This window comes from Poecilia latipinna, unplaced genomic scaffold, assembly GCF_001443285.1.
Source record: "Poecilia latipinna isolate Pla-1442-1.1 unplaced genomic scaffold, P_latipinna-1.0 Scaffold4454, whole genome shotgun sequence".
NCBI classification, from domain to species: domain Eukaryota; kingdom Metazoa; phylum Chordata; class Actinopteri; order Cyprinodontiformes; family Poeciliidae; genus Poecilia; species Poecilia latipinna.
The window spans coordinates 2,441-13,090 of record NW_015117070.1 but is presented as its reverse complement, the minus strand read 5'-3'; the positions used below and the strand labels follow the sequence as shown (position 1 = coordinate 13,090).

General features: G+C 37.7%; 1 protein-coding gene across 1 annotated transcript; it reads right to left on the bottom strand.

Annotated features, from left to right (window-relative positions):
* Positions 1–759: 759 nt before the first annotated feature.
* LOC106942657 (tumor suppressor candidate 3) lies at positions 760–10,325 on the bottom strand. Its single transcript, XM_015025986.1, has 5 exons — positions 10,124–10,325; positions 4,238–4,355; positions 3,076–3,216; positions 1,876–2,016; positions 760–1,152 (listed from the first exon to the last, which is right to left on the bottom strand). Exons 1-5 carry the CDS (start codon positions 10,264–10,266, stop codon positions 1,057–1,059), a joined length of 639 nt encoding a protein of 212 aa, XP_014881472.1. The 5' UTR covers positions 10,267–10,325; the 3' UTR covers positions 760–1,056.
* Positions 10,326–10,650: the final 325 nt, after the last annotated feature.

Below are 10,650 nucleotides of genomic sequence, written 5' to 3'. Positions count from 1 at the left end.
AAGTAACAGCTGTAGAAAAGAAAAAAAAAACTATTTTTATTTGCACTTAAGTGATTAAATGTGGATGTAGGGTTTTGGTCACATTTACTTTCACTTTGAAGTGCAGAAGCTCATCTGGGCGAAAACAAATCCGGCTCAGAGGGAAAGTAGCAAAGAGTCGGGCTTGGCTGCAGAAATGACAGCGAGAAGAACCGGTGAAGGCTAAATTAAAAGCCGCACTGGATGACTGTGTAGCCTATCATCAAAAAGTTTGAAAAATGACAGAGGTAACATCCTCTGATAAATAGACCGCCTTTTACACCGAGCAAGAAAGAAGTGGTGGAATGGAAAAAGTGAAGAGGGGAGGGGGGTCGAAACGTGTGTTTTTATTACTCTGTGGGAGTCTGTGTGGACGTCTCTCCACTGTGTGTTTGTGCAGAGCTCTGCTGCCTTTCAATAGCAGATTTTTCCCCCTGTTTCTGTGTGAAATTGATCAAGTGTGTCCACAAAAACCTCACGGCTCACTTGTGTATTTGACCTTGTCCCTGACTGATGGTGGAAGAGTTTTTGTGCATGTGTGCATACAAATGTCTGGATGGCATTTGAAGCAATATCTTTTTAGTTGTGCTTCTAAAGTACCATCTATTGTGTTTTTTGTTTTTTTTTTGTTTTTTTCTTTTCAAACATCCCACTCATTACTCCTTCAGCATCCATCCTCAAGCTCCTTTCATTTTTTTTTGTATCAACTTCTCTCCACATAATCATTTTCTTCAGTTTTCAACAGATTTTCCTTTTAATTTCACACATGAGTGAACAAACTTAAATGATGACCAGCCAATTCGCACCTATGTGACGGCTTGCACATGCATCGTCAGTAAGAAGCATTTACCTAAAAATAAAATGGACCGAAACAAAAACGTAAAAACAGAGAAACATTAAAATGTCACAAAGTATAAACAAACATTTAAAAACACAAAGAAACAGATCAGAGTACCAGAGAAAGGTTAAGTTGAGGAAGAAGGTTGACATATTATATTTTTTAAAACATGGAGGGACATAAACATAAATGTTTGTGTTTCATACCACTTGTCCGTTCTGTGGATTTTTGTGGGCGTAGGGAGGACCTCGAATGTGATTCCACATCTGTCCAGACGTCATTGCAAAAACCACACACTGTTACAGAGAGAAAACAACAACAAGAAGAAATACACAGAAGTTGAGAGAGCTGAAGTCTGAGGGGAGGCAATAATGAGAATTTTAACTAAATACATAAAATAAGGCAATGTCATTATTTAAAAAAAAATGTTCCAACACAATTTTCAATTTAAAATTCCACATATTTCACACCTTGTTTTTTCAGTAATTGTCTAATTGTGTCCCACAAAACATAAAATCTTGATGAACTGAGATCAGCTCTGTTGTAAGATGGTTAATGCTTAAACGTGTAAGATCTGAAGGAAATTATTTTACACAGTTTGTGATCTTTGATGTCTTATCACACCATGATGTCCAATTAAACCTCAGTCTAGAAAACTGAATGATTAATTTTTAGGTTCTGTCAGTATCTCAAAAACCCAAGTGATTTTGACATTTAAAAAAATAAAGTCATGTGCTACATCAAAGACAAAGGATGGAGTTTAAACATAAATACATCTAAAAAGTCCTTCATTTTTCATAAAATTGAAAATAGTATTATTATAAAATAGTATTGTGCTTCTTCATTTATTAAAAAAAAAATACATTTTTCATTGTATACCATAACTTTCCCCTTGAGGATTAGAAGGTTTTAACACTAAAGTTGGTGTATGAGTGTGTGTGTGTGTGTGTGTGTGTGTGTGTGTGTGCGTGCGTGTGCGCGCGCCTGTGTGTGTGTGTGTGTGTATTCAGTTATCATACCAAAGCAGCCATGGCCCATCCAGTCTTGTTATATATGAATTCCAAGTTGTTTCTCCTCAGATACAGCAAACCTCCAACCAGAGACACCAAAAGAGCCAAAGCAATAGTACCGGAATAATTTGGAGGACGGAAGACACGAATCTAAGAGGGAGATAAGAGATCAGCAAATCAATACAACAAAGAAAAAAGGCCTCAAATAAGTGCTACAAGAGCATCTGAAACCTGAACCAAATATTCTCTTTGTACAAATCCAGAGTAAAGCACAGGTTTCAACCTTGAAAACGTAAATTAAATTCTGAAATGAATTCCAGTGATGCATGGGGCAAGAATTTATGGTTTTTAAAAGCACAACAATTCACAAAAATAATGTCTCTCAAATAATAGTGGTATGCAGAGCAAGATGAAAAACTTTATTGTGCATAAAATGTTATTTTGGCAAAACTAACTTTTATGCTTCCCAACTTATGCAATAACTGTACATAAGTTCATCATATGAAGAAGCAGTCATTAAAAACGTTGTACTTAAATGGCAGGATTATAAATAGAAGCAAAATGTTTGGAAGAAAGCTTGAACATAATCTTTTTTTGATGCTTTTGCACATCCTATTAAATTCTCCCACCTATATTTATGACAAAGTAAAGTTTCCTAATCAGATTATAATTTTATTCATGATTATGGTAATTTATTCAATTACATGTAATATGAAAATAAAGATGCCTAAACCCTTCCATTCTGAGTATAAAACCCATGAATTAAATTTTGGTAAACAGCACCAATAAATCAGACTGTGTTGGTCTGATTGTATGTGTAGAGTTAGTTAAAACGCTTCTTTTTTTTTCTTTTCTTTTTTTTAAATAAAGCAATACAGAGATTTTCAACTGAAGTTGCATTTCCCAAAAGAACTTACATTTGGGCTTGAGTTTGAGGCTGACAGTGAACCATAACAAAACAAACAAACAAACAAAAAAAAGATTGCCTGCAGTGCTTTGACCCTCAACACACCAAGGCAATGGGAAATCTTAAAAAGAAAACCTCGTAGTATTGACGTAAACTTGCACTTTAAAATGGCAGCAGATGGAGAAATTGTAACTGTACCACATTTTTAAAAAAAAAGTGGATCTGGCTATATTTCATCCAAATTAAATCTTGGTTTCTTGCAAATGCGCATTCGTCTGCATCGGTAGTTTACCAGGCTGTACCTGAACATCTGTGCGATCGGCGATCCACTTGGCCAGCTGCTCTGAGGCGAAGCCGATTCTCTGCAGGTCAAACGTATCGGCCCTCTTGGGTTTTCCCTTTGCAGGGAAATGCATGAAAGTTGGAGCGCTGTTCATGTTCAACTGAAAAAGAAAGGACATAAGCCTCCGATTGTGAGAATCAATTTGTCAAACGTAAATCTGTCATGCATTATTTTTGTCAAGCAAATGATGGTAGAGACAAGTATTGCTCAACCTCTGTTTCCACATAATTATTGGTGGCACAGTATGCATTGATTGAAATAACAATCTGGTTTTGTTTACACATTCAACAACTTGTTGGTTTGACAAAGCAACATTTTTCACCAAACTATGTGTAACGTCACATTCTTAAATATTCTGGTTTTGCCTCTTCTTCATTTAAGCCATCACTAATTGGCCCAAATACGCTCTGAGAAATTAATGCAAATAAACTTAAACTTATAAGAAAGAAGAAGAAAAAAAAAACAACCAAATGTGAACAGCAGACTTGGTGATGATTTCCTCACAGTCAGAGCAAAGCTGTCAACGCTCACTCTTCTACATTACCAGCATTCTGCAGGTGTTTCATGACGCTAAAGTGCTGCTGCCAGCTGTAAAATGGATTTGCTCATCAGTATTTTGTTTATGCCAATGACAGGGGGGAAAAAAAGCTGTCAACATCGTTTCCACCGTTTAACCACACAATCCAGATAATGCAGCTTTCCAGTGAAGAAATCTTAGGCCTTCTTTGTCAACTCGTGGTCAGGCGCCACTATGGCTCAGAAAGGTCTTGGTGTTGAGGTGTAGTGGGTAAAAATAATTAAATTGTAAAAGAAAATCATCTTAGGTGACCAAATAAAACCAAAAATATATGTTTCAGAAATATAATCCATAAGTGATCACAACACATGAGCTCAAAGCTAATGAAACTACTAAACAAAAAACAGAAACATGTCACCAAATTTCTCTGAGTCTAAATGAATAGAGGTGTATATAACTGTAGGAAAAGTTTCAGATCTAATAAAAAAAAAAAAGATAATTTAAAAAAGTAACAGTACTGGTTTAAAAATAAATAAATACTATTTGTGCTGTTAAAATGTCTTTTGGATGGAAAGACTTCAAGGTTGCGACACAAACTGCCTACCTGTTGGAAGACGTCGGCTCCTTCATCGTAGTCCACAACCGTGAAGAAGAGCTTGTTGGAAAATGCAGATGAATAACGCCAGGAGTTTGCCAGGACCTGGTATTCTTCATTCGCTTGTCTATAAAACAAAAACAGGACAATCACAGCTACCCAAGTAATTTTTCATAATAGTCATGATCCTAGACGCTAGCTTAGTTTTTCAAAAGCTTATTTTCAAGGTGTTACTCTCTTATATGGCATTTTGTGAATAATGGATTAAATGTGGCCAGTTTTCTACAACGGATCCCCTACAAGATTGTAAATCTTTAAACATGACATGTATAGAAACCTGCTTTGCAATGTTGGTAGAAGAAGGTATTGCATTTATTATGCTTCGTTTACAATCAGCTCAATAATTTCCCGTTTTTCTCTTAACGTTTTCACAGGACCTGTTTTCATCTCACTTTCCTGCACCATGCTCTATTGTTATCGGCCATGTTTACAGCTACACAAAATTAGCACACAAACATAATCAGAAAATGAAAAACTAAGAAAAAGAGAACGGAACCAAGACACGCACTATGCATCTTTGCCAGTAGAGTCCCACTCAGTCTCAGAAACATCTTTCTTTTCTAAATGCTGAAACCACCTCAGTATGGTCATGTCCTCTGAAGGTTTTACTGAGTGGGAAGTCATCCTTCAGGAAACATGAGAGGTGATGTTGTATTGCTATAGATGCTGTTAATGGTAGGGGAGTCACTTTGTGGCGTCGATCATAAAAACATCTGAATAAATCCAGGCAGAACTCAGGCTGGCAGGGTGAGAGCTGATATTACGAGCATTTTACCCGAATTCAATGCCAAATTCTACTTTTAATGATTACTACTAAAATGTTTCAATCCCTTGAATGGAGCTTTTATTAAGGACACCCATTTGAAAACCGAGGGTTTCATTAGTATCGCCAGGTGTATTTTGAGTTATAACATCTCAGTGGCTCGGGTCACCTACCATGTGCTTTTCTTACAGTGGTGAGAAAGGAAGAAAACCTTGCAACACTTGGTGCCAGGATGCACCTCTAGGTGACAAACTCAAACAGGCTCACACTCCAAATGACTGAAACTCATACGAATCCAAGTCTCTACATCGAAGTCAACAAAGCTAACAGGGTACAATGGGGCATCTACTTTGATGAGCAAAGCTTCCTTGGCACATGCTGTCGTCCATACGGTACGCCCGACATGCCGAAACTGGACATGAGAAAAAAAACTAAACGTTCAGTTTGCTAATGGGTTTTTACTGCAGCAGTATTAGTTTTTATGTTTAGCTACGTCTAAGGAATTGGAAATACAGCGAACTAAATAGCACCTGAATGACATTTCATTCATGTTTCATGTATGACAAAAGCATCAAGAGTGTGTACGCAAAAGGAATGTGTTGGATCAGATATAAATAACTTCTTTAGGTGTGAAAGGTTAAGGAGTAATTCAATGAGTCTACACAAAGATGAACAACGGTCTAAACCGACTCCATGACAAGATGCAACTCATACTGAGAACAGAGGGTTATGATATAAATATGTGCTCAAAAATAAGAAGTTCTTGAACCGTGATCAATAAAATGCCACTCCATATTTTACACCAGATTTGCTTGGGTTATTTTCTACACTTCTGCACTGTAGACTAAAGAAGTTCCTTAGCTTAAGACAAGCTGCTAACAATGGTTATAATTTTCATGCATAGTCATGGGGAGGACTTACACAAAATGCAAGCATAACATCCAATTTAAATGTGGGAAAAGTATGCCAGAACAGAAAGGCGTCATTTGTTTGACGGAGTTATTTTTAGGTGCGGTTTTGTATTTGTCTCTACAGTTGCCATTAAAAATTAAGGTTTCAAAATACTATTTTGTTGACAACATTCAAGATTTCTATACAATGTATTCAGTTATTTCATTTAATTTCATTTTTTATTTCCTTCACTCAATAAATATGAATATTTCATGTAACAACTAAAAGAAATCATGACTGAAAAGCATCAGAAAGACGTATAAACTTATAATATCTGTGCCCAGTTATGTATGTTTGAACCACATGGAAGCTTACAAATACATAAAAATGAAAACACAAAATGTGATAAGCCAGATTTGGCAATGCAGTAATTGCTTATAAAAATAGTTATTCTTAAAATGTTTAAATGGATTTGTGAAGGCTTTGTGAAACAACATCGTTCAGCAACGTGCAAGTCAGTCATACCTTTCTGGAGTAAAATAAGAGCTGACATTTTGATGAATCATATGATTCATGATTAATACCTTACATAATCAAGAGACTGATGAGGCAAAAGACTGGCTGATTAGAGTGAGAAATCAGGTCAAAATGGACAAGGACGGTACTCATTTCAGAAAGTGGTTTAATGTCTCCTTGGAGACACCGATGTGGTCAAATATAAGGTTTACACTAAATAGTCGAACGCCGCTGCCCAAGTTTACATTACAGTAAAACACGAGTGTGCATCATGGCTTCTGACTCCCAGATGAAATTGTCAGTGTTTGTCATGTTCACTCGACCTGAGTCAGACATCCTGACAATACAACAGAGTTTGAGCTTTAGCGGCAAAGGTGGATTTCTCATAGATGAATAAGCAGGAGCTTTACTGCAGGGTGGATCGCAGAGTAATATTTTCTTGTTTCAAAATACTTTAAAGACCTACCTTCAGGGTATGGCTATATGTACAGTCGTGTTCGAAATAACAGCGATGTGTTTTAAGAGCAAAAAGCAAAAGCTAAAAATCCTCATGACATCTTTACATCAATAATACAGAAAAATATTGGGAACATTGCTTTAAGATGTTTCATTTGTAATAGAACGTGCAAATGCTTCTACGTTGGGCAACACAACCATTTCTGTTGGTGATGAACAGGTTTTGATACAATGGCATAATAAAATCCCCACACCATGACGCCCGAGTCACCGTGTTTCACAGTGTACTTTGGTTTGACTTGAACATCTGGGGGTCACGTAGCAAAACTATGGATCTGAATGCAGAAGCAACAAACTGGCTTTCATCAGTTCACAAAATGTGGCACCCTTCCTCTTCACCCAACATGATCTTTAGCAAACTGACTTCTACATCCCACTTTCCTCCTTTCTCGTTGGTTCTTTGGTCGCTCTGGGACTGGTCATTGTTCAACTCTGACTTTTGGGCTATTTTTACATGTTTTGCTCTATTCAGATTGTTTTCTGCTCCCCCCCCACATCTCCCAGATTGTGTAAGCTATTTCAAAACCTTTGACAGGATCTTAATTGAGCCATCTGTCATTTTTATATTTTCTCCTGTCCAATAACTTTTTATTCTATGTACACTTCTCTTCCAGTTTTATCTGCTCCGTTTGTTTGCATGGGTTTATTTCTATCTGAAATTGCATTAGTTTTATTGCTTTAAGCAAGCTAAATATAGCTGTATCTTTTGATTTTTATTACATTTTCCATCAGGCTAAATTGTATATAATATCTAAAATACTGGTAAAATATCGGTTTTTCGCCAAAATAGCGATACTTGCATCTGATATCGGCCCAAATATTCATGTCAGTGAATCCCTAATTTTGATGACAAGGAAAAGATGGAATCATTCAATCAATAATTAAAATCTTCTGTACAATACAGAATTAAGCAGCATTTGTGGATTTCTTCCAATGGATATGAGTTTTCCCGACCTACTTTTAAATTTTAAACAACTTGTTCACATTAAAAGTCCATCTCTACTGGCTGCTCCGGCTCAATGTTTGTTTGATCTGACAACTTCAGTGCTTAACCAGCAGCCTTGTGGTAGAGCGCTACACTGTGAGCTACCGTAGCACTCGTCATTATCTACTGCGGCACCAAGTTTATGAAGCAGGAGAACAACGCTGTTAGCTTTGTAGACAAACAATTAAGTGGAATCACTCGAAAAACAACATGTTATGAGCCAAGTTATTGAGTCATTTTACTGCCCCACTGTGCAAAGATCACAGGCAAAAGCAAGATGTGCGTTTAAAGGTCTTTTTTAAAGCTGTTTGCCAAGTGAGACAGATATTCCAGTTTATCAAGTGTCAGGTGTGAAAATGAAAAGGTTTGCAAGAGATACTTGTCTGTAGATGCAAACTCTGCAATATCAGAAGTTGTTTTCAAGAGAACTTAGGTTTGTAGCCAACTTTCAAATCAAGTTTTCATCATGACTATATGGAGATGCTCTCGTTTTCCCCGGGAAAATACCAAATAGGCTGTACTCTTAATAGTTATTTATACTAGAAAACCGTATTAAAATCCTGCTCGTATTAGTAAGACATTTCTCAGGTGTTTGTGTTTAAAAGCCGCCTAAAATGATGTGATAATCTTTGCAGGTTCTAACAGGTTCAACTCTGACCATCAGCTGTTCCCATGTTTGCTTGAAGTGCTTTCCCCCAATGCAGACACAAACTCTGGGCTGTGGGCGTGTCAAACATATGGAGGAGCACTTTCTCCACTTCCACCAACAAAGGGAGGCCATTTGTGGGAAGTCAGCATCTTGTCCTAATTCACACTTTCATTCACTTCTACTGTGCTCCACTATTTAAGTTTAGAGGTTTGGTGTGAAGTGAGTTTAAGTTAAAATTAGGATTAGACTGGTAATGGTTGAGCATAAATGCAGTCACTAAAATTAAAGGAAGTGAATATAAAGTCAGTTTGATGGAAATACAACACTGTGTGTGTGTGTGTGTGTGTGTGTGTGTGTGTGTGTGTGTGTGCGTGTGTGTGTGTAGCCTTGTATCTGCTACATAGTAAAGACAATTTTTCCAACTAATACCCCACTGTGGGAACTGACTACTCCTATGTGGTGCCGTTTTTGCATGTGGAGTTAATTTTAGGACTTTAAGGTGTGAATTGAGTTTAGGTTCGGTTGAGGCATGAACTGGTAATGTTTAGGTTTAGGGAAGGGTTAGGCTACAGAAATAAATGAAAAAGGAAGGGAAGTCAATGCAAAGTCCCTACGATGATAGAAAGACACACTGTGGTGTTGACAGAGATTTTCTTTGATTAGACTCCAGTCATGTTGTTGTATGCTGTGATTAAGATGGATTTCAGCATAGATATTCATGGAATTGTATAGCTAGCAAACATGGAGATCCCAAAGAAAAAGCAGCAGTGGTGACTTGCAGCTGCTTTCAGAACAACGGACAGCTCCAGAGCCGTCGCCGCTCCAGGTACTGTCCATTGTGCTGAAGTGAAGTTGCATTAAGAGCAACATGGTTTCCAGTTCAAATCTGTAGTCGTCTTTTTTTTAATATAATATTGATATAAAATAGTGGGTCAACTGGAAGGTTTATATTCTACATATATTATATCAGCTGGTTTTTTCTAAACCAAAGGAATGAGGGAGAATGAACTACTGTCTCTACCTTGTGACTCAAAGTTAATTTGTAAAGTAAGAGGCAAAATCATCTTAAACTAAATATAAAACTTACATACTTTTAAATATTGCACATTTAAGGATGGTGTTACAAGCGTTTCCAAGTCTCTCTGTAAGTAAGTGGGTAACTTTGTCTCAATGGTCTTATTTTGTGGAATTTATTCATGTCCCACTGGCAGTGTGACTAGCTGGAGTATTTTTGAACAAAATGTCAGTGTAACCCACAGGTTATTATTACATAAGGCCATTTGCCGTTCCCATTGCATGTGCAATTTTATGAATATACAATCTGGGCGACAGGGGTGAGCCAAACATCAACAGATTTCTAGGCCAGATGTATATGTGTGTGTGTGTGTGTGTGTGTGTGTGTGTGTGTGTGTGCGCGTGCGTGCGTGCGTGCGTGCGTGCGTGCGTGCGTGCGAGCGTGCGAGCGTGCGATAGGGGTTAGGGGATATGACAGTTATTGCTGTGGTGGTAGTGTACCTGCAGACCGAACACTGCCTCTGAGGCTGCAGGGCGGTGAACATGACGATAACGGAGTAGTTCCTGGGCGGGGCCTTGACGAAACGACGGAACTTGTCTCCGTTCATGCGGATGACTGAGCGCCGAGAAGACCACTCCATCATCTGCTCAACCTTCTCCGACAGCAGGTTCTAAACGCAGAAAAGAAAAGACCAAACACAGATTATACTTTTAGTGCAGATTCTCAGAAAATGAGCAGCTGGATATGCATCAAGTGTGTCAGAGTAAAGTTCACGAGATAAGATGAATGGGCTTTTAAATACAATACATTGTATTGAAAACACTTATTCCAATGTCAGTTTGATGGCCACCATAACTATAATTCACAAGGGGAGTGGAGCAGACAATGATTCGATAGAAAAAAAATAGCATAATCACCACAATATTCAACGATCATAACTCAATATTATATTTTCCTCTCATCGTGAAGCCAAAGGTTTAAGGCAGTGGTCTCAAACTCCAGTCCTCAAGACACAGTGTCCTGCAAC

Bases quoted from the DNA above. Each gene is read 5' to 3' on its own strand.
- LOC106942657 (XM_015025986.1), bottom strand. From the start codon at position 10,266: ATGATGGAGTGGTCTTCTCGGCGCTCAGTCATCCGCATGAACGGAGAC. The intron at 4,356-10,123 runs GTACACTACCAC...TTTGTTTTATAG, and splicing joins AGGCAGTGTTCGGTCTGCAG to ACAAGCGAATGAAGAATACC. The intron at 2,017-3,075 runs GTACAGCCTGGT...TCTCCCTCTTAG, and splicing joins CCGATCGCACAGATGTTCAG to ATTCGTGTCTTCCGTCCTCC.